Raw genomic sequence first — 23661 nt, 5'->3', positions numbered from 1 at the left:
GGTCTCTTCTCTACCTGTATAGCTATCTGTGCTGGGTAAGTGTCTTCTCTTCTGCAGCTCCAATACCTGGAACAACCTTACTTTGTTTCTTGTTGACTCTCTGTCTTGCTTCAAATTGCATTTGAAATAGCTTTTCACCTTTGCTATATCTATTTTTCCTGTTCACTGCTGGCTTGACTTGCAATTGCATTGGAGGCCCTCAGTGAAACACTTTGGCACAGCTAAAAGACAAGTCCATATACACATGTCCTGTATGAAAGGGAAATTCACAGGCCAGAAGAGTTTTCATTTGATACATGCTGCTGTAAAACCGAAATGGAGATTAAACACTCCCTGCAAGTGTGAGTTTGGAACTGATGCATCCCTCAGCCTGTGCTGAGGGTGTTTCTCCATGGGTAAGAAGCAGTTAGCATCAGCAACTTTTCACACACTGACTTTTAAATACTCTTCATTTTGCAGTATTTTTCCTCCTTTGCTGTTTGAGACATATACTAATGAAGAATTATGAGTGTGAGAGGAGAAGGTCTCTCATCCCCACAATGTAATAAATGGTTTTGTCATAAGCCATTGCAACATGTCAATGAAGGTTTTCTGCTGCACTGAGGAATTCCTGTGCTGTCTCACGTTAAACCATGGTAGATAATTTGGGAAGTGTGATGTTGCACCCTGTCACTGAAGCTAGAGGCAGTGGAACCCGTTTAGCTGTGTAATCTGAAAAGGCTGCCTTTCCTCAAGGGTAGTTTAGTCTGTATTGAACAGATGGCTGCTTTTGCCTTCCTCTCCCATTTTATGGTGCTATACTTGTGACAACAAATTCTGAAAAATTAATGCATACATAAAGGCAACAATCTGTATATTTTCTTTCTTTCATGAGTTTTTTGCAAAGGCTGTAGCTCAGGATTTGAACTTGTTGGATACTACATACATTCTTGGCCAGAGAAGCATCTGGTTAGCTGAAGTAAATGTGAGGTGTACAAAATTACCGGCATAAAGTAGGCCTCTAATTCCTGTAATAACTCTGCAGACATCTTGCTTTCTTGCTGATACACACACAGGTTACATGCATGAAGCTCCAACTACATAAAGTGGAGGTTAGAGTACTAGGAAATTAAGGGAAGTTTCTTCATTATTTAAATAGATGACTCAGGATCTGGGTTGACAACAGTTCTTCTGTATAATGGTAACTACAGTGAGGAACTTTCATACTACTCCTGATATACTCAGAAACAAAAGAGAGCAAGAGACAGGTTTATAGGCCAGAGCTTGGTGAAGACTTGCTCATGCTATATGTTTTCAGTAAGAGATAAGATTCCTTGATGGGAAGCAGCTATCCAGCCTCCACTGGCCTTGACGACTCAAGGGGGAGTGACAGTTTCTATTAAATGCAAAATGTTGCATTAACTATGTATGAAATAATGTAGCATATGCATGTACAGCTGTATAAGAGACTACGTATTAGAGGGTTATTAGAATTATTGCAGAACAGGCTACAAAGGCATAGCTTTTTTTCTCTCACAAGCATTAGTAGGTGTATAATTCTAGTTTTGAGTCAAATGAGTTTGTGACAACTGATTTAGCCTGGCTGTTGCTACAAAACTTGATAACAGCATATTGTAGAACCGATAAAATAATTCATAATTAAGTAAGAAATGTTATTATATTTATGTATAAACAACTTATTTGTATTCATAGTAGATTGTCTCCACAAATCTATTCTTGTCTCAGAGCCAAATAGAAATTTAATGTCATTGTTATGTTTAGGTGAACATCACGCTCTTATATTCCCCTCTGTTTGGCCTTGAATAAAAATCAGAGCAACAATAATATAAATGCTATGAAAGTAGTCATGAACAGTAGCCCATCTGTACTGGACAGAATTCTGCAAATCAATTAGATGGTCATAAAAAGCTAATCATATTTGGATGAATTAACAGTGGAAATAAAATGGATTGAACTCTTATGTTTATTGTTCATGTATAACCCTTTTTAATAATCAAGATGGGTAAATTACACTAATTAACCTTTAAAAATTTAGATGATTTCTAAATAATACCTTCAAACAATGCCTATTCTTTTCATTGTTATTTTTAAGTGTTTTGTCCATGACAAGGCAGTTCCATTAGATCTGCAGAAGTAGTTGTTTTAAGTTGTGCTTTCCTTTTTCCTGTTTCTCAATTATTAGATTTTCTACAGTATGTTCTCCCACCTCTCCCCCATCAGATAGCATTTAAAGTCAGAAGCAGTCAAATTCATATATCCTAGGAAGAAATGTCAAGAAAACTTAACTCCTGGAGACCCGTTGAGTTGGGTCTCATTGCTCTTGGGTGGGATGGATTATCTGACATGTCACCAAACCCTCTTCCTAATCACAGGAGCAAATTATCTGGGCTAGTGCAATGCTGGCAGCAAAGGCAATGGGTAGCCCAGCCCCTCTGGACAGGCTGCCTGGATCCTTAGGAACCCGCAGGGCTGGGGATAGTTTCAGCCACCTTCTGCCATGCTTTGAGATAGCGAGCAGTTGTGAGAGGGTTATGTGGGTTCCTGTATGAGCATGGCTGAAAGGAGAGCCCTACAGGTCCAAAAGCCTGCAGCATTTGACAACTCTTCAACAGGAAGGGTTATGGGGAAACACCCACTTTTATGGGGCAAGGGAAAAGGTAAGGGAATCTTTCCAAAGAATTTTTATTGCCCCTTCAAAGCTTTCTCTCCAGGTTTTCGTTGAGGAGAGGATGGCTACTGCTACAGCATCTGCTACAGTAGAAAATACATTGTTTATTCTCACCAGTGCAAATGACTTGCAAACTGATCCATCAAAAATTTACTTTTATTCAGTATTTTGACTGCTTTTCTTTCAAAAAATTAATTTTCAGCATTCTGGGGTTAAAATTTCTCAGTATTGTTGTAAGGTCTTAATTAAAACAAGAGATAAATTGTGATGTATTAAATAAATAAATAAATAAATAATCCAGGACTGATCACAATACATTGGATAGAATGGTGAATGGTTTGAGTTTTCTAAATTACTGATATTACCTGCTGATATGAGGGCTGTTCAAAAGGGCACTTCACTTTTGGGTTTATTTATTAAAATCCTGCACTCAACTGTAAGAAATTAGCCTCCTAGAGATGAATCGCTCCCTACTCACAGGAGCCTGAAGCAAGGAAACCGATCATGCACACACTGCAGAACTGCACAGTAACATGAGCTCCCATATTTTATTACATCTCTCACACAAGGTACTAAAAAGCAATGTGAGACAAATGTTCTTGCTGTAATAGTGATGCTCTTAGACATTTTCCTCAAATAATTAATGCCAAATTTACAGTGTTGTACAATTATCCTTTTTATCTTGTAACTGGAAGCCCTTAATAACTGAGGTGAAACACAGGCTATTGGACTCTGACAAAACCTGGAAAGATCAATAGATCAGCTTTCAGCTAAACATAAACAAGGAGACAGAATTTTATATATTGAAACTGGGATTAAAATCTGTCATGAGTTCTTGCACTGGAAACAAAGCTATACTTTGAGTTCTTGGTTGGCTACAGGGATTTCTTGCATTTCCTTCAAAGCATGCTCCTTGCAAACACCAGGGCAGTAGAGATGCAGCTCAGATAAGTGCCTTGGCCACCTGGAATGCTTTGCAGTCTCTCTTCAGGATATACATATGATGGTCATTCTCTCTTTTCCAATGAGTTTACAGCACAGTAAGGTTGCAGCTTTTGATAGTATGAAATAGCTGTGCACTAGAACAATGATAACCCTGTTCTGAGTAAGTTAATTAAGCAACGCAATTCCTAATTACCTGGAATTTTAATTGGACATGTGAGGGAAAGGTTCACAGAATTTCATCTGAACCTTGTGATATATTATCCTGCAATTGGTTGCAGTTACATTCAATGCAAGGTTTCCCAAATGGGAACACGTTCTCTACAGAACTAATGTTGTGTAACCCAAATCTGGGTGGTAACAGGGAAGAATGATAAAAGGAACAGGAGAACCCACCTGACCAGCATGTGGCTTAAAGGCTAGCATATTATAAGAAGCAAATCTGAAAGGTGCAGGAGCAGACTGTCCCAATGTGCTCACAGGCAAGCCAACAGGGAAGACTACCAGACTGGCTGAAAATGGAGCTTTTGCTAGAACTCAGGGGAAAAACAAGAGTTTATACCCTTTGGAAAAATGGGCAAGAAATTCAGGAAGAGTACAAGGATGCCATTAAGTCATTTACAGTGAAAATTGGAAAGGCAAAATCTTGCTTTTATCATTCTTCCCTGTTATCAAAGGGATTGAGAGAAACACCTGTGCTCCTATCCCTTCAACCAGTTATCTTAGCATCCTGAAGTCCTTTTTAACTGCTCTAGAACTTCTCTGACTCGTCACTGACAACCTGATCAATCAGAAATGGGTAATAATCAGATGTTACTCATCTCTTAGTAACATCTCTTACCTAAACCTCAGGGAGGCAGCAGACTTCGGGATGGATCCAGCCAATGGATAAGGAGATCACTACAACAATTACCACCATTCTTTCTTTCTTAAAACCCATAGTTGCAATGTGTCTGGTTGACTGACTTGCTCTGGCCGAGCCCCTGGGTAGACCTTCTCCTTCACTATCATTTTCTTGATTATCGAGTTCTAGAATCTCATACCAATTCCACAAGTGCACCTGAGATGGCAAAAGTGGCTGGTGGTAGATTCTCCTGCCTTCCAAACAGGGACCTGTTTCCAATCCCTCCCATCTTTTAGGTCCCCCCTCTTCTGCCTGATGGCAAGAGGCTCAGGGTTCCTCTGACTCTTGCTAAGCTTCCATCTGCTGCATTTCTCTCTGGGATGGAAGGGTGTGAGTCCACCAGTATATTTCTCTGAAGTTTGCCTGTGAAAGAATGTAAGTGCTTTTGTGGAGACATCTCTACTTTTCTGCATCATGGCAGGAACATCTATTGTACAGCAACAGGCATTCTCACTGCCTGTCAGTCCAGAGATCATTACTTTGCAAGTAATTTGAGAAACTTTTCTTCTGGTTTTCTCGTAAGACAGTATCCCTGTTTGTGAGCAAATCCACTGCATTAAAATAATAAGCATAGAGCAGATTCTTCATTGGTTTAGGCTCACAAGCAAGCGTGCTGTTTATTTAAAGTCTGTCTCACCTTCAACATGTGGATATTTGAGAGGATTTCTCAGCATCAATACCCACCCCTACTCTCTCAGAGAGATCAAGAGGACAGTAAGTACTTCCTCTGCTTTTGCCTAATCTTTGGTTACCTCTCAGACTACAGCTACTGCAGCTGCACCTATCAGCAAGTACTGGAGTGTTTCAGATGCAGAGGAAGAACAGCAGAATGTGTAGTTCTGGAAAAAGGGAGATGTAAGAGGTCAAGGCTGCATCCACTTTATTATGGGGCTGTGGTGAGAGCTCATCTTTCTGCAGAAACAGTCCTGACAGTGGAAGTTAGTCATAGAAGGTAAAACCCAAGGAGACAAAAGGCAAGGAAGGATAAACTGGTAGGACCAGTATCACTGAACCACAGAAGAGCATCGCATCCTGTTCCTCTGTGCCTCTTCACATAAAGTCATACAGCAGAGGAAGGGAAACTTCCAACAGCTTGGCAGACCTCTGAAATATGCAAGTACCTTTAAATTCAGCTCAAAGCAGAGAATATCTTCCCACTGAATTTTTACAGTACAGGCACTTTGGCATTAAGCATTCAAGAAAGTAAGAACTTGAAACCAAATAATGGCAAAAAAGTGACTAGCAACAAAGCAAGATGAATGTCACATGATATTTTTCAAGTTTGTCTGTCACATGCATTTGATAGATTATATAGGGTTAAAAAATTATCATCCAGAGTACATTTGCTGTTGTTTCCTCAGCTATTCATTTTTCTACCAGTACTTGTACGATAAGTGGAAGCTACTGCTTTATAAAAGCTAAATCCCTTTGGCCATTCCTCCTGGCCCTGTAACAGCCACCTCCTACCACTCTTCAAGTACTGTTTGAAGTGTGTGGGGTGGCAACTATACATTGTACTCTTTCGAGCTAAGGCTCCTGGGCCAGAGGACCATAATGTGCTGCTTCACCAAAACACCCTCATAAAACATACTGTTAGGATGTTCAACAATGACAATGCTTCATGTAACAAAAGTTGTCTCTGTAGGATACTGTACTGATATGTAACACACACGACAATCTTCAACTGCAACAGTACCTCTTCACAGTTGTATCTGAGGCACTCAGATCTCTTCTGGGAAGGACAAGCAGCACCTTAGAGGTTACCATCATACTGTCATCCTTCCTGGAGCCAGGACAAGAGCTCAAGCAGCTTTCTCTCCCATTTCTGCTGGTTCACCTCCAGAGAAACATTAGCTGCATTTGCTATAACAAATGTTATTCTGGATAAAAAGACAAGGTCACAGAAAACACCTACTATTCTTCAAAGGCGGTGTCAAGTCAGTACTGTTCATAACACCTGTCACAGAGACTAATACAGGGACATCAACAATATGACTGCTCTAAGCAGAGCAGTTTACATAAAACTCTCTCCATAGCAGCTACTTTTCTTCTAAACTAAAATAATGACAGTAAATAAAACTGATATAAATAGAAAATGGTTTATTAAAAAACAAACAAACAAAACCAAACAAAAAGTCACAACACAATCTCACTTCACTGTCTGGCCAAAGGTCAGAGTTCAAGCTAGTATCCATGCTTCAGTCATGTAAGCATGCATATAGAAGGGAAGTTGATGCCTTGCTGGCATGCTCCTCAAAATCTCCTCTGGGATGGTTTTTAGAATACATTGTTTGTGAACACGTTACAAAATTTGAATTCCCACAAGACACTGAAAAAGTGAAGAACAGTTTTTATTTACACATATATGGTTTCCATAAACACCTGTCACACAAATGCAATTTGCTGCATTTCTAACAGCTGTGAAAACAGTGACAAATACAGAAAAAAACCCACAGGCAAGCATGCATTCTGCAAGGTTTAGGTATTTTTTTCCCAAAGTCAGTGTATTTCTGAGAAAGTATTTAATTTAATTTCCAAGTCTGTGCAAACTACTTACATGATCAGTATCCAAAAGATAGTCCTTTTGAATACTTAGTCACCAAGAATAACACGTGACAGCTTTTGTGTGCAGGTTAAGACTTTTCACATACAAACAATGCTGCAGTCCTCCTTTATAACAGAAGGGAACAGATTATTAGAATGACATTCCTGAAACATTCTTAATTTTAAAGTAACTATGTCATTAATAAGGCTGCTTTTAAAGAAGTTACTCTGAAGAAAGCTTTCACAATCATCCAAAGGGAGCTTGTATGCCTGCTTTGTCTTCATTGCTAGTCATCTCTGATGAACACTGCTCAGGGCTATGGTTTAGGTATGTGTAAATCATGATGAGGATTCTGAAAACATTTTTATCGAAGAAGCTGCTCAGCCTCCTTGAACTTGCTTTCTTTTGTTTTCCTCAGTAATGCCTGTTTTATAGCATTGATCTTTTCATCAAGTTCAGCCAGTGAATAGCTCTGCTAAAAGAACAAAATAAAAATCACAATCATTTACATCTTGTAATTGCTAGAGAAGTGGCTTATCACTTGATACTTGAGGTCACTGCATATTGTACTAAGTGATAGAACTCCTTCTGCAGAATTGTCTGAATGTAGTCTTTGCCTATTTAAATTTAAAGGAAAAACAATACAAACTTGCAAGAAAGACAGTCCTAATCATGGATCAATACATTCATGCCACTTTTATTAGATACTTCTTTAGTCTGCTCACAAAAAACCCTAAGAAATCTCTTCATGTTAAAACACTGGATGAGACTACCTAGATTTTGCAGAACTTGGGTTTACAGCTAAAGGGTTTTTTCCCCTACTGCCCAACATCAAGCTCCTCTTTGCCACTTAACCTGACAATTCTTTTATGTTTTCTTACACAATCTGGCCATCATCCTTTTTATAAAAATATTTCACCCTTTTTCCTAAACAAGCCTATTTCTCAAGTTTCAAATGCCCATATCCCATTCTAAGCATTCTCTCCAATCCATCTGTCTCCAAGGGTGATAGCTAGGAGCAGGTAAGGATCCAGCCAAGGTCCCACCTACACCAATGATAACTTCTCTTTTGTGGCCTAAGAGGTACATGGTATATGCATACCCTTACGTAATGGTGTTGAGAAAATGGCAAGTCTTACTGACAGGTTAGTATCTGCTATAATGCAGTCCTTTCACCAAGCCAGCCATTTCTACTTCTGTCTTTTCATAAACTGATAAAGCAAATTGAAAAATAATTTTTAAATCAACAAAAACCACTATGCCACAAGAAGACATTAATAGAGGGCTGATCAGAATACAGAAATTGCCTGTTACTCTCAGCTTGATTAACAGCATTATAGATTTCTTTTATTCTATCATTCTCCTAACTGGTGAAAACCCTAGTATGTATTCTTAGAGGACTCATTTCATCGTAACAGCTATTAACTTTGTCTCCTTCCTTCTCTCATTGACAGCAAGCTATCCAATACTGATGCAGCTACTTCTGAGAACTTACATACTTGCTTCACAGAACTCTTCCTTACTTTCTATCCAAAACATCCTAAACTTAAGAAAAACAAGAGTTAAGAGCACTTACATGGGGAGATTGAACCTTTCTCCTCTTGCCAGAACAGCTCTGAAGAAAAGACAATCAAAACAGACTTAATGTTGTACTGACAGAGGACCACAAGTTGTTAAGAGTCTTTAAAGTATAAAAAACCCCACTGACTGCCATTCCATGGATTAAAGAAATATTTCTTATAATTAAGTACTCTGGATCATGAGAAATACTACTGGAGAGCGGTCAGAAGCTGTTGAAACTTCTCCAAACTTGGCAGTCAACAACTATCAATTTAACTGAAACTTCCTTCAGACAGAACTGAGCTTTTGAAACTGTCAATATTTTCATCCCTAAAATTTGACTATATCCACACCAATATTTATGCAAAACTTCGGATAAAATGTGCTAATTACTGTGCAACACTACTATTGCCACCATCACAATTTTCTCCCTGATTCTCATTCTAGAGATCCTAAAGCATTTTCAATAGAAATTTCAGCTTATGAAAGTGTATATTTTAACTTCTGGTTTTCAGCCAGAAGGAACAGCCTCACAAATAAATAACTTTACTGGTCTCCAACACAAATTTTAAAAAATTAAACAAAAACGTGTACTATTGATTTTTATTAACTGACTCTTCTTTGGCTAGTCTCAAGAAAGAAGTTATAGATTAAATTGCAATCAACAGCAAAAGAGACATTCTTACTGTTACATTGGGAAAAAAGAGCAAGGTAACAGACAAGAAATTTCTACAGTCAAATAGAGCCTAATGTAGTAACAACTAATGCTCTCTTTGTCCTAATACCCTTTGGTGAGTGAAGGTTAAGGCGTACTATTCAGAGAGAGACAGAGCTCTGCCTCAAAACCAGAAATAAAGAAAACTAAGTCACAGAATCACATGAAGCAATTTTCAGACAGTTTACTCCCTCATCCTTTTGGAAGTTATTCACATATCGTTAGCAATCAGATCATGTACAGAAGCCCAAATTATTTCAGCTGTTTCAAGCCATTAATGATTGTATCAAAAATCAAAACTTCAGTCAATTTTCTTGACATAAGAAGCACTTCAGATTTTAAGGCAAGGCGGAAAAATACAAACTCTCTGACACATTTCTTACAAATTAGTTAAGCTTGGGTGGCAGCAATTTCCCCTCCCCCCCAACAGATACTTTCTTCTTTTGAGTGAGAAATTAGGTAAATATGAACTTGATTAGATGGTCCACGTGTAACATAACCACTACACCAATGGAGCTGTTTATTAAAAGCGTAACCTACAACTCTAAGTTTTTCTCTGTACATCAAAGATTCAAGCACAAAAGGCATAAACGCATTTAGATATGCTGAAAGAAGGTAAAAAAATGTCTTACTACAGATTGAAAATATTCAGGAGACAGTCCTTCCAGCTCAAGGATTTTATCTTCAAGCTTCTTAATTCTCTGATAAATGTCTCTTGGTACTGGACCACCTAAATACATCAGCAGTAATGCAAAGAAATCAGGAAAAGCGCTTGAATGATTTATTTAACTAAAGATTGCAAGTCTGACATTTGTATTCTTCAAGATTAGTTATCAACCAGTAGCTGAACAAAACAAATAGACGGGATAATATCAAGGAAGGATAATTAATATGATTCAGGGTAAAACCTGATTGATAAGCCAGTGTAGTCAATGAAAGCAGTAAGACAACTTCATGTAGTTGGCTCAAGTATGTCTGTCAAGGTCCCTGAAACAACTAATGATCACTCTTTGCAATACATTGGTCATGGGGTATGCATCAAATAATATTGAGATGCTCCCCATGACTGCTGATGTGAACAGGAGTTGAGCTGGTGTTGCATGCTTCCATCTTCTTAACCTATACTGTTTAACTGACCCATTCCTTTAAGCAAAATTTAATCACCTATTAGAGGCACAACCTGGAAGCAAGGACCCCTCCTTAGCTACTTCCAATCATTGTCCCTGATATCTGATATATGCATAAACTCCAAATCTACACATTGTAACCCTAATGCTAGCTAGCCGCTTCCAAATTCTATTTCTATGCACAAAAGCTAGCTTATTTTTGAGACAGCTTATTATGAGACAAGCTCTGTCTGCAGCCTCAAGATTATCTATGCATATCTTATTCTCCTTGCTACCAGAGAACTTTAATCCACTACACAGTCTCAGGAATCTAGAAATATCTTTAAGATAATGGACTGGAATCTATTCAGTATTCAGAAGACAAAAAAAAAAAAAAAAAACCCAAGTGTGTCTGCAGTGTCATGTGTAGAAAATTCGCTTAACTCGAAGGAGATTGGGCTTCTGCTCTGTTTTGAAAATAATTTTCAAGAAAAATACTAATTCCTCCTTGATAAATGCCTCATTGTGCCTCAGTGCCATACTATGGAAAACTGGAGCTGGGGTAAGGAAAGCAACTATCTAAAAAACATCAGTAGCCTGACAGTTATGGTATTTATTTTAGTGAAATGTATGGACTCATGTTTGCAGGCCTAAAAAGAAATAGTGACAACAAGTTTCCCACATTCTGGGAAATAAGCTTTATGCCTAAATGTATTTCAAGAAACATCCATCTTTAGGAAAAGCTTTCAGGTCATCATTTTTGTTGATTCTACCACCAGCCCAGAAATTGTCCATGAAGCAGCCCTTAGTCCTAAATTCAGCTTTTCCTGTTAAGTGGGTCAAGGCAGGACTCCATGGCTATGGAAAACCTGAATCTCCAGATATTCCATATTATTTTAAATCCTGTTCTATTGTGCCTCTCTTTTATTTGCCACCGCATAAAGTGTCCATTTACTAACTCAGCATCTCAAATTGGGCATAAACCTGGGTTCCATTTTGGGCATAAAACCCTAAACACTAGATCACTGTACTTGGGGTGAACGAAACCCTTCAGTAGATCTATCCACTTTTTTTAAAGTATCAGTTTTTATAGGCTTGCCTAGTTTCACCACAGTAATCATAACTGTAGTATAAAATGGCACACCAATGTCAAAATTATAACATCATACAAACCTGTTTGTAACCGTAAGTGTGCTTCAATGTTTTGCAATCTCTCCTCAACAGCTTGGTTTCCACAATCATGAATGGGTACACTAGCTTTGTGAGTGGACCCATGTATTCCTTCAGATCTAGTCTGAGGTCCATATGTATTTACTACCCTAGAAACTAGGTAAAGAGAAAATAAGTTTCACATATATGCACATGAAACACAAAGCAGATCTAACTAAAAGAATCAAAATATTGAAGCATGAAAACCTGTGTTAAATCAGTTTTACAGATGTCTTGCATATGAAGGGTCCCACACACAGCAAGATCAAAAGTTCAAATAAAAGCACTTTCTTATTTTTTTGCATGAGTAACCTAACCTAACAAAACCCCTGGATTTTACATATGCAAAGTAAAAGAATTACTCATACATTCATGTAGAACAGCAGTGTCAAGAATTTATAATCAGCTGCTGATAAACAGCAGAAACCTTGATATCTATGTCAGCAGTTGCACATGAGAGCTTTTGTGAATGCAAAGAAGAGGCCAGACCTAATATTACAGGAAGCATCATAAATACATGAAGATGAGGGGAGGTACACAACTGAAGAACCAATATAAATCTCAGCAAGGAAATTCACTTCTAATTTTTGTCATCTGGATAAAAGCTTTGGTGACTCTTAGCTGCATCTAGGACTATCTTCTACCCATGCTGAGCCATGTCTTCATGAGAAAATTTTGCTCACTTCTCATTAAATCAGAGTAATTTCTTAAGTTCTCATAGAACTACTGCAGTGTACAGCAGATTTAAAGACTATATTGGCAGCTCCAGATGCTGAAGCACACATGTACATACACCATCCTACTCAACATTTCATGAAGGCAACATGCTAAATTCTTGCTTTAATTTATGCTGGTTTTACTTCCAATTCTTTTCTAAGTGTTTTTCACATTTCAGTTACAAACTGTTCCTTGAAGTGAAAGCTTCCCTTTTTTCCTGTATTATGCTGCCATCCAACCAACAAATTAACACTCAGTTTAAAACAGTGACTATTCAAAGAGGTTCTTTGTGAAAGATTCTAAAATCAAACTCACTTCCCCATTTCCTTCTTAGCTCACCATACCTTTCAATACTTATTATTTTGCTTTACAGTAGTATTCTAAATTACAGAATTCAAAATAATTAACTGGTTTCTAGGACCAATATCAAGTGGATAACTGAATATGACCAATCTCAAAAATGCAAAAGAAGCTTGCTTTCCTTCTCATTTTGGGTATTTTGTTTGTTTTTAAAGAAGGGTAATTTGTGTACACCTAGTAAGCAGCAGATGAACAACCAATATTTTATCCACACAATTTCTATATTATTTATTCCTTTCCAAAAAATAGTACAGTGATAAACTCATTCCCCAGCTTGTCACTTCTTATAAATCTATGTCTTAGAACTTCCACTGTCCCAAAATTATACACTATTTCAATACACTTGCACCAACTAATGAAAAATAGAAGATAATCCTATTTAATCTCAATTCCTTATTGACGGTTTCACCTTAGAAGAAAAACTAAGTATTGTTCAGCTTCTCTGTCCTGCTTTATCTCTTCCACATTTCCTTTCAGACAATGAAAATAGGCTATTTTGTTTTGGTCTTTAGTGCCTAACCATTCATTTAGTGAAGCAGATAAGGGATTTAAAACCTTGAAGACATAAACAAAGATGTAAAATATTCACTAGAGTAAAAAATCAACACATTAAATTTGCATTTTTGAGCATTCTATAAAAAGTTTTGATATCAAAAACTTATCACTGCTGTTATATCTGGACACTTAAATGGGTATTAAAAGAGTTGCTTACCCTTTATATGACTTTTAAATCCAGGATAGGGTGTGAAAATTGCATCTGTTCTGGCACAGCTATTTTCTAAATAATGATATAACAAGTGAGGTTCAAATTATGTATTTATAATTGAAAATATTCTAGCCACCATCAACTTTGATGCTTTCAACAAATCTAATCACAATGCTTCAAATAATTAAAAAAATCAGGAATACTTATTTCATTCTATAAACACCCATTAATAGTTTGAAACACTTGCATGGACTTACTGCTTTTAACTGGATAAATTGTTCATATAAATGTATTCACACGTGTATATATATATATATATATAAGTTATAAGTTTACTGGATCAGGACCAAATTTATTTGGTTCTTACTTTTCACTGCATTTCTCTGTAACTTATTTCCTTCTTCCTGTACAGAAGCCTTTTTCCTGCTTACCATGGTTATTCTGGTTTTGTGTCCTTTTCTGAAACTCCTATTTTTCGACTGATCTAGTTTACTTATCAGCATTCTTTCCTAAACCTTTCTGTATTTATTCTGATCCATGTGACTTCTTCCATTTGCCTAACCATAAAACCTATAGTATGGACCACCTTAATTTATTCTAATGTTTCTATTTTAACCTCTGTTCATTACACCAAAGCTCTACACATATTTTATTATGCCTGAACAATGAGACAAGTCTTATTATCAATTCTTCTGTACATAATTAACAATTTTGGGAGACAATATTTCACGATCTAGCGTATTCTACTAAACTTCAGATGTCCTTTGCATTGCAACTAATATTCAAGCAGCTAAACTCTCTACGAAGCTTACTGAACAATAAGCTTTGATCTCTAAGAGCTTAAGTACCTCATAGAGACAATGCACATGTGGGTTCACAGATACTTAGAAAATATCTCTGTACTAATTATGTAGTTATGTATATAAAACTGTCTTAACTTCCAAGATGCATTTGGCTACAGTTACTGATCCTGTAAATGGGATCCAGTCTGCCAGATGGATTTAAGACTGGTTAAAGATACAGCCAATTGTACTACAATGTGAGCAATGTTAAAAAGAAAAAGTCATTTCAAGTAGCTAGTAATTAAAATTCATTTTAAAAAATAATTCTTTGCAATTTAACTAGCATTAAATTAACTTCAATTTGAATATGGAATTCACAAGACATTTCTGAACTGCAATTCCATTTACTGTGGAGGAATACCTAGTTAAAACACTGGGAACAATAGCTACAAAATCATCTGATCTAAGACAGCAGTTCTTAAATTAACATAATAATAGATATAATCTTTCTGCATGGGATACATTAAACATTGTCATCCAGTGACTACTCAATTTATTTTTCTATCTGACATCTGCAGTGTGCATGCAAGTTCTAAATTTTAAAAGGAAGTTACTCTTGAAAAAAGTTCTGTGTTTAATATAGATTAGTGCTTTTGAAAAACAAAAAAACAAATCAAACCAAAAAACAACCAAAAAACAAACCAACAAAAAACCCCCCACAAAACTTAAATTGCCATGAAGATTAAAGTCTGGCTAGCCAGTTACCTTGATTACAATCAATAACATTGCAAAATTCCCTGACATTATTTTCATTGATCTCGGCTTGTTTCCTCTCGATGAAGGCCGATATCCGCCTGTCAATCTGCAGGTAATAAACATGATGGCATATATCTATTTCATTTTTTAAATGTAAAATTTAGAAAGGTCTTTCATTTTTCTGTTTTTAAACTCACATAAATCACTTACTTCTGCTTTTCCAGCTTTTATTTGAACCACTTCTGGATCAAAATTAAAATGAGCATCCTTCAGATCTCTCAAGTCGTAACTTCCATATTTTTCTTCAGTCTGACTGTTATTATCATAAACATCTAAACTTGTCTGGCTTTCTGTTTTACCTCCAGGTTCAACATGGCCTACATTTTCCTCTTTGATCAATGACTGGAGTTTTTCTAAGAGAGGCTGAACAAAGAAAACAGTGTATTAGGGTTTAAAAAATACAAGTCCAAAAGTCCCAAAGCCAAAAAGACAAGTCCTATTACATTTTCCAAACCCAACTAATGGAAATAATTTTGGGAATTACAATTTCTTCCTCTGATGGAACACAGTAATAAGATTAAAAAGAAGTTCCAAATATTGTGCACACAATTCTGACCTTTTTGACCTGTCTTTTAGAGGTTTGTAGAGGAAAACTCCCAAATTTCTGTGAAAATCTGCCCATACGTCTGTGTTACTAGCTAAATCAAAGCTTCAATGCCACTTAATTAACAAGTCATTCAAATGCTTACTCAGAACAGTAAGGCTTAGTATTTTTTCTCCTTAACATGAAATCTGGTGCTCTTACACTGTAAGGCCTTTATCACATCAGCACTACATTCTCCACTTGAAACCGTAGTTGCCCAAGTGAATGAGAGAACACAGACATAAAATACATAGGCATTATCATGAACACATGCTTTGCTTGACACAGTTGATTATCTACTTAGGTCATGAAATTAAATGAGAAAAGGCACTGACGTGTGGCAGGAAAAATGCTTATTTTACTGCAGTAACTCTTATGTACAATGTAAAATCAAAACCTCAGTAGATATACAGGCCCCTGTCTCTTTTTAATTTCCATCAGTTTCATCTAGTCTGAATTTCACTGCTTATTTTCTCTCAATAAATTATTTTAATTTTTTTAAAGACAACATGATTTTTAGCAGTCACATTTTCTGAAATGGAATCAAATTCCCACTTGCAGCATTATTACATGCTGGATGCAAATTTTATTTGCTTTTATCATACGTATTTTCTCTTTCTGTCTATCACACCAAAGATCTGGTGGATGTCTGGAAAACAAAGGGTCTTTTTTTCACCTAAAGACAAGAAAATAAAGAAACTTCCCTTTTCATCCTCTCAGTACTAGGCACCTCAAATAATTCATTGACTAGATAAAGCAAAATAGTAGTACTCAAATCCCATCTCCTACATATGAACTATCAAGGTCAAAACACTGCTCAGTTACCAGCTGACAAACTGCTAGCCCTTCCTGCCATGCAACTGAATTACTTTTGGCAGGGTTGGAAAGTTTCAAATAGTTAAAAGAAATGACAGTAATGGTGACTGGCTACTTGGCAAGATGAGACATTAATGTCAAAGAAATTACTCTTAAAAAAAAAAAAAAAACCTACGTTGAAAATATATTTAATTGCAGTAAGACACTCCAGGATGTGTCATGCTGGGATAATGCCACTTCTTGAACCACTGAAAGCACTCTATGAGCCTCAAAACTCACCCAACGCATGGAATCATTATCATAGCATGACACACACCTGCCGTGTCTTATTGCTTAATTATAACCCACCATAGATGGAAATGTATCACATTTACAATGCAAGTCTAGAAATCAATGAGGCTGCAGTTATTCAGCCTGCTCACCTACAGTGGCTATTCCCACCACTAATCTGAAAAATCTGTAAATGTGAGTACCTATGGAGCATAGTGGAATTCCAGGCATTTAATACTTTTGCAATCCTTTTTTATTGAACACAGCAATGTAAGAACAAAATTACTGGAATTTTACAGTTGAGATTACTTTTAGTTGTTGATCACTTTTGTCAAGTCAAATGTGTCCCATGAGATATTTACCTGTAAACATAAAATATGCTGCTGAAGTGCACTAAAGAGCAAGGCTGGCTGAAGCGCTGATGTGCTCTGAAGCTTGCTCCAATCGATTACAACTTTCACAATATCCTCTCCAAGATTAAGCTTCAACAGGGCAAAACAATAAAAAATATATTATATGCATTAACATCAAAAAAGTATACAAGACTCCTACACAACAACAATTATGCTCAGTCTCATACAGACCCATTCCAATTTTAGACAAGAACATTGGAAAGATTTGATATTAATTATAGTCCAAGCAGCTGTCATTTTCCAAGTAAGCCATTATTTGTAGAATATATTATAAAATTAAAAATTCTTTACTAACTCATCACACTTTCATTGTTTTAATTAGATCCTTGGCTTTATTTAATTAATTATTGTATGAAAGCATGTTGTTCATGTTAATCACTCATACCATCTTTTCTTTCAATGGATACTAGAACCACCAGTATGAAGAACATGACCCAGGATAGCAGTCTCCCGTAAGTTCATGTATTTTATTCCAAGATAGCAAGACTATCTATGCCTGCACGACCCATGTCTTGACGTAACACCACAGCACAATCTTGAATTTTTACTTGCTGCTAATCCAAAGGAAGCTTTATATTAAAAATAAGTGCATAAAATAAGATATTTTTAATATCTCAAAGTTATCAAACTCTAGATTACACAGCATCACTATTACAACTATTTCAAATCACACTACTTTCCTGTATATTCATTCATATTGAAATGAACAATTGCCACAGTCTATTCTCACTGCCAAGGAATTGCAATATTTAACTCCCAAGACTATAAAGAAAAAAACAGACAATAAATTTGAATTGTTGTTTAAAAGAAGTATGTATCTTCTACAAGTTGTAAATATACTTTCTAATACAAAGATGATTATCAATAAACTCTAATGAGCTAACACACTTTCACACCCAACTTTGCCCTTATTTTTACACTAAAGCTTTTCTAAAGATCTTAAAGAGATGATCACTTTTATTTCCCAAAGCTAAGAAGGTTGTTATCCAACCAAACATCCTGCAAGTGATACCCCAAATTCTAAATACAGATAAAATTCTTGTAGGAAATCAAGAGTACCTACAGGTACTCTGCTTGCAACACTGAATTCCCAATTCAGTGGGAATCTATTCCTCACTCCTTTCATTAAAATAAAAAGTGGGGGTGGAAACAAAAAAAGGTACCTCAAGAAGATGACAAAAGTGACCTTTAACTCATGGTCTAAAGACATTTAACTTCTAACAGCATCAAAGGTTATAAACAAGAACACAGAATGTATATGTGCTCATGTCCTGAAGCCACCACAAAGTGTATGAAACACAGAACTGGACACTAGAATGCCTCTATCACTCTGCAGGCAAAGCTGTGGATGATAAGCTGTCCCATGTTAGTTTCAAATCCCAGCATTAAGACAATTTTGTAAAGAATTATAAACCTGAACCTTCCTTCTTTAGTCAAAGATCAGCCTGGCTAAATTCAGGGTTAGTTCCCAAATTACATAGAAAAGGAGACAGTCTGACTAGATATATAATGTATTTTAGATAATTTTCACAAAACGTTATCCCTGTTTAGTACTTAAGCTAAGTACACAGGATGTAGGAAAAGTAATATTCTAGGATATACTAATCTTGTAATAGTTTCAAAATCAAGAATGTATTTAGAACATAGTAGGAATAAAATTTACTTTAGGAATTAAGCCACTGTGGAGCACGTATTTCTGCCCAAAGTTTCTAGAGTAATACCTCCTATATGCTATATTACAGTCTACTGACAGGGTAAAAAAAGTGTAGATGAAGTCATCCAAATGAAACAAAATAGAAATGCTACTGCAATTTCCTAATAAGCCTCCTATTTCAAAAAGAAAAAGCTGGTATGTGCCTTCATATCACAATGGACAACTCCTGTCTAGGTGGTTCAAGGCACAAAAAGCCACAGAACTTTGAATAATGTAGAGGACAGTCATATTTTTAATTCACAGACACTGCTTTTCAATAAAAGTATAAAGCCCTCCTGCATCAACAGAAGTCTCTAGTACAATAGAGTAAGTTCTGTCTTTCACATCCTACTACTTACTAGAACTGTGACAAACAGATTTATAAATTCAATGTTTTGATAACTTCAAAGCCTTTGACTAATTACAAGTCCACAGCCTATTCAATTTACAGGATCATATGTAATTTCAGCCCTTTGAAATTTGTTTTATATAAACACTGGCTATCACTTGAATCTTAAAGAACTTTTCAGGATCAGCTACATTGGTTTTAAGAGCTGTTATTCTCAGATGTCCTCCTGGTCACATACTGCCATTGATTGCTCCAGTAAAAAAATCCTGTGCCAGAAATATTCCTGCTTACAGCCCAATTTACTAGCATAAATCCAACCTAAACTACTATAATGAATCAAACTGTGACTGCTAACAATTTGGCACATGCTCAGTCATCTCTATAAAAGGGAAATGGGGAATCAGGAGTTTCAGTCAGAAATGCGACACAGTTTGCTAGAATCCATAAGGAGGTAAAACACAGCAGTTAAATCTGTCAGTACTCAAGCACTGGCAGACAAGTGTCAGCAACTGGAAAGGATCATAACTGAGCAATTAAAAGGACTTTCACAGCTAAGATAGATCAACCAGATCCTTACCCAACCAGTGCACTGGACAGTGAAACGTGTCTGTTGTCATGGAAAGAAGACACTCCAAACACCAAAGAAGACATTTATACTCTGCACCATAGCTACTGTAACTCTACTGAGGGGATGTAGCAACTATAAACAGTTCTCTCACAATGGTCTGTGCACACACAGTTATTTTTAAAAATCACCAGGACCTTTCCAATGACATGCTAGTTGTAGAGCCAACTTTGCAGAAAAAGTAAGCTGCTGAAGTCAAGAGGGAAAAATAAGAGTTTTTAATGTAGTTTAGAAACAATTCATAAACTTGTGATTAATATCCTTGTTAAAATCTTAGGAAACTTTCCCCTTATTCTCCTTTGTTTTTCATAAATTCAAGAGTTCCAGCTTTTCCCTGATTTGTTCTATTACTGTCATTCATAGTGCCGTCCTCCCACGTAGAGATAAACTGATACTCGCTAGCTCTTCATTGATCACATTCAGAATTTTCACCAGGAAGAATTCTGGGGCCTTTAAACCTCAATAGATAGTTTTCATGCCTCAGTAATCCTATGAGTCAGCTGTGTCTGGACATCCCACCGTTTAGTGCTGTATTCCTGTTCAAAAGCCACAGTAGTTTTTAACCATTTTAGAGACAGGAAAACTGAGATTCTTAACTAAGTGCCTGAATTATCAAGCCCTTAATTTTGGTTGCCTTTGTTTGAAAACAGAGACACCTGCTAGCACAGTTGCAGGAGAGAAGCAAATATAACAGAATTCTATACAGATGAGAGGTGAAACACTCCAAAAAATCATTTCATATCAGCCAGCAGCTACTCCTAAACTGACTCTGTATCTAAGAGCCCATTTCTGTACCAAACATACATTAAGTTACACTAGCTCCTGCAGATATTGTTCATCATCTGGCCCCAAACCTTCAAACTGCTAACTCTTGAAGTAAGAGTGTACTTCTACTGCCTTCACAGAACTACATAAATGTTTCCACAGTGGAAAACTAATCTGTAAATTGTTTGTACCAATAAATAAGTTATTACTAAAACCTTCTCCTGATAAGGGCCTTCCACCACTACTGTAACATTTGTTTCACAACTTACAGACATTACTAAACATAAAGCAGGTGTTTCAATTTAAGTACCATAGAGCAGAGCACCTTTAAAACTTCTGACCCTCAGATGCACTGTATGTTTCATAGCATGTCATTACCAAGGCAGGGCTAACTTCAAGCTCCGGAAAATTTATTTTGATTTAATGCACTGTAAGCTTTCAGTAGCTTTTCAACTCAAAGTAATTAATTAAGATACATCAATTAAGCAAACTGCACTTTCCCATGGAAGATATCATCCGCCAAACTACAAAGTGGCACGCGACGTCCCGTCACCGCGAGGCCAAGGCACGGGCCCGGCTGTGGGAGAGAAGCAGCAGAAGCAGCAGCAGCAACAGCAGAGCAGCAGCAGAGCAGCCGCAGCAGCAGCAGCAGAAGAGCAGGAGCAGCAGAGCAGCAGCAGCCACGCAGCCAGGGGCGGGAGCGGGCGAGGCAGCCGGCACCGCCGCCCCAGCCCTGGCAGAAACCAGGCGGGCACTCCCAACGGAGAGGCAGCTCCCTTGTCTGTGGCAGACCTTGTGTCCTCTCCAGCGCCCATCCCTATTCCTGGAGCCCACAAGGGCCCCGCAGGCCGGGGAGAAGCAGGAGCCAGCCCTGCGCGAGCCTCCAGAGCGAGGTGTTGCGCAGGGGGCGCGGCGCCCAGCCCAGCTCCGCCCAGGACCTCTCCCTTCGCCCGCCCCGCACTCACCTGCCCCGCCAGCCCGGCCAGACAGCGCAGGGCGCTGCTCGCTACCTCGGAGGCCGCAGGGTCGACCTCCGGAGCGCGGGCGCCGGCGGGGAGCGGGCTGGGCACCGCCACCGCCGCCGCCATGACACCGGGCCGCGGCCGCGCCGTCGCCCCGCGATGACGAACGCCTGGCGCTGGCCCCGCCCCGCGCGCTGATGGACGGGCGCGGCAGCCAATGGCGGCGCTCGGGAGCGCGGCCCGGGCCGAGGGGCGCGCTCCCGCGGCCGCTGCGGGGCCGCGCTCCCGGGGCCCGGCTCCGGCCGCGGCTCCGCCGAGGGCTCCTTGGCGGGGGGAGGCAGCGCCAGTGCTTGTTTCAGCACATCCCGTGGCTGCCCTCGTTCCTGCTGTGCCTTTCTGGTTACCCCTTCACTTTTGTGCTTTCACAGCCTTGACTCTTCCGTTTGCAGCAGGGTTGATTTTAAATCAGACTGCAAGGTTTGGGAGAGTACTCTTGATTATGGGGATCGCAAAATTCTATTCCCTGTAAGACATTTTACTTGTAAACTTTCTTTCCTAAAAAATTTAGTAGGAATTCCTGAGAAATACAAGTAGAAATGCTTTCAAAGGTTTCCTACCCGATGTTTGTTTTAATAGCCTTATTTTGATCTTCTGTGATTTCTTTCTGTTCCCTGACCCTCGATATTTTTAATTTAATTGAAAAATGGTGAGAGCAGTTGTATATACAAATGTTAAAGCATTCTTAAATAAAAATATTAGAAAGACAGATGAATGTATTTGACTGATGTTTTGAGGGTTCTTTTTCAGCTAAGATGTACCTTGATATAATGAAAATAAATGCTACTAAACAAGGCTTTCAGCACCAGCAACCCACATCATTTGAGGAGACTCAAGCAGAGAAAGCTCTGCTTAGTTCCAAAGAAAAATTAGTTCCAAAGCGGACTTCAGTGTTTAATGATTACAAATATATTGTATGGATGTCTGCATGTTGCAAGAATATCTTATCTAGGGTGAACTAGATGGCATTTGCTTGGATTCAGTTGATGAGGACCATTATTTGGATTCAGAAATACTTATGGCAGAATGTGTTCGTGATTTAGGAGCTCTGAGACATAGAAATTTACTTAATTCAGGATAACACAGTTTTTGTCAAATAGCATTTTGAACACATGCACAGAATATGGTAGTCAGTTAAGAAAATTAGTGAAATTTTGTTTTGCACTTCTGTGCAACAATAGTACTTTCCAGCTTGTGATCAAGGGCTGCTTCAACCAACCTTGCCTCTCGCAGTTTTGTCTCTGGACAGGCAGCTGAAGAAACCCTGCAAAATGTAATAATGTCATTTGGATCAAATCATGAAGAATTCAAGAATAAAGGAAAATACACTGCCCTTTCCCCTTCCCCACCAGCACTACAACACTGCATTAACACATAGGTGATCTGCTGGCCAGAGCAGAATATGGAGCACAGATGTAACAACCTGGCATTGGTGTTGGAGGAGACAGTTTGTCCTGAATGAATTCCCAGTGACCTGATAAGACAGAGCAAGTCCAGGTATCTGAACCAATTTTTAACTTCAAGTGATGAGTGCTCAGCTACCTGATCGATTCCAGCTTTCCTAGAGTGATGGAGCAGATGTGTCCTACTTTAGCAATGAGTATGTGTAGCTTTCCTAAGTGACAGACCTAAGATCTTTCCTTTGCTTTTGAGCATGTTATTTTTATCTGTAGCCAGAAGTTGTTTTGGGGTAAAAAACATTTCAAATGAAAAATAAATAGATCAGCATATAAATATCAGAAAGATACATGGAAATATAAGGGAGATTTAATAAATGTGGAGGATTTCAAGAGACAGTGGGAGTAATACACCATTATTTATTCTGTGCTCATTACAAGAAGAGTAGGTAAAAGACCATGAAGTAGTCAATAGAGCTGTTGATGCCCACCTTTTATTTACCAAGCAGAAACTGGATCTTGGCCTTCATCCTGTTGTTTGCAAATGGCTCCTCTTAGAGAAACAGTAATGATTCCTATGGGGAAAGACTTTCTTCCTACTTGCTCTGTCTCAGAAGACCTTGATCTGAGTTGCAGCTGCTAGTTGCATAGATTTCAGTATCATCTGAAGTTTCACAGATTAAATTAGGCAATGCATTAAA

At 37.9% G+C, this 23661-nt stretch overlaps 1 protein-coding gene and 1 long non-coding RNA gene across 4 annotated transcripts; one reads left to right on the top strand and one right to left on the bottom strand.

Annotated features, from left to right (window-relative positions):
- Positions 1 to 7231: 7231 nt before the first annotated feature.
- Positions 7232 to 21670, bottom strand: MBIP (MAP3K12 binding inhibitory protein 1). Of its 3 annotated transcripts, none has more exons than XM_068192906.1 (9): positions 21510 to 21668; positions 17062 to 17181; positions 15181 to 15393; positions 14980 to 15076; positions 13439 to 13504; positions 11614 to 11766; positions 9967 to 10064; positions 8636 to 8674; positions 7232 to 7531 (listed from the first exon to the last, which is right to left on the bottom strand). In XM_068192906.1, the coding sequence occupies exons 1-9, from the start codon at positions 21630 to 21632 to the stop codon at positions 7424 to 7426; spliced, it is 1017 nt and encodes a 338-aa protein (XP_068049007.1). In that variant the 5' UTR covers positions 21633 to 21668; the 3' UTR covers positions 7232 to 7423. The 3 variants fall into 3 exon arrangements, with proteins under 3 accessions (XP_068049007.1, XP_068049006.1, XP_068049008.1); XM_068192905.1 differs by having other exon boundaries at positions 7232 to 7534; positions 21510 to 21667; XM_068192907.1 differs by lacking the exon at positions 13439 to 13504 and having other exon boundaries at positions 7232 to 7534; positions 21510 to 21670.
- Positions 21671 to 21938: 268 nt separating this feature from the next.
- LOC137476636 (uncharacterized) lies at positions 21939 to 22541 on the top strand. The gene is made up of 2 exons (XR_011000482.1): positions 21939 to 22031; positions 22314 to 22541. It is a non-coding gene; the product is annotated as an uncharacterized lncRNA (long non-coding RNA).
- Positions 22542 to 23661: the final 1120 nt, after the last annotated feature.

This window comes from Anomalospiza imberbis, chromosome 6 (assembly GCF_031753505.1).
Source record: "Anomalospiza imberbis isolate Cuckoo-Finch-1a 21T00152 chromosome 6, ASM3175350v1, whole genome shotgun sequence".
NCBI lineage: Eukaryota > Metazoa > Chordata > Aves > Passeriformes > Viduidae > Anomalospiza > Anomalospiza imberbis.
This window is presented reverse-complemented; position numbering and strand designations above follow the sequence as displayed.

Excerpts from the sequence above, each read along its gene's own strand:
- MBIP (XM_068192905.1), bottom strand. The coding sequence starts at position 21,632 with ATGGCGGCGGCGGTGGCGGTGCCCAGCCCGCTCCCCGCCGGCGCCCGC. Across the intron at positions 13,505-14,979 it reads TGTTATTGATTGTAATCAAG|AAAATAGCTGTGCCAGAACA; the intron begins GTAACTGGCTAG and ends ATCATTATTTAG. Across the intron at positions 8,675-9,966 it reads CTGAATATTTTCAATCTGTA|AGCTGTTCTGGCAAGAGGAG; the intron begins GTAAGACATTTT and ends TCTTTTCTTCAG.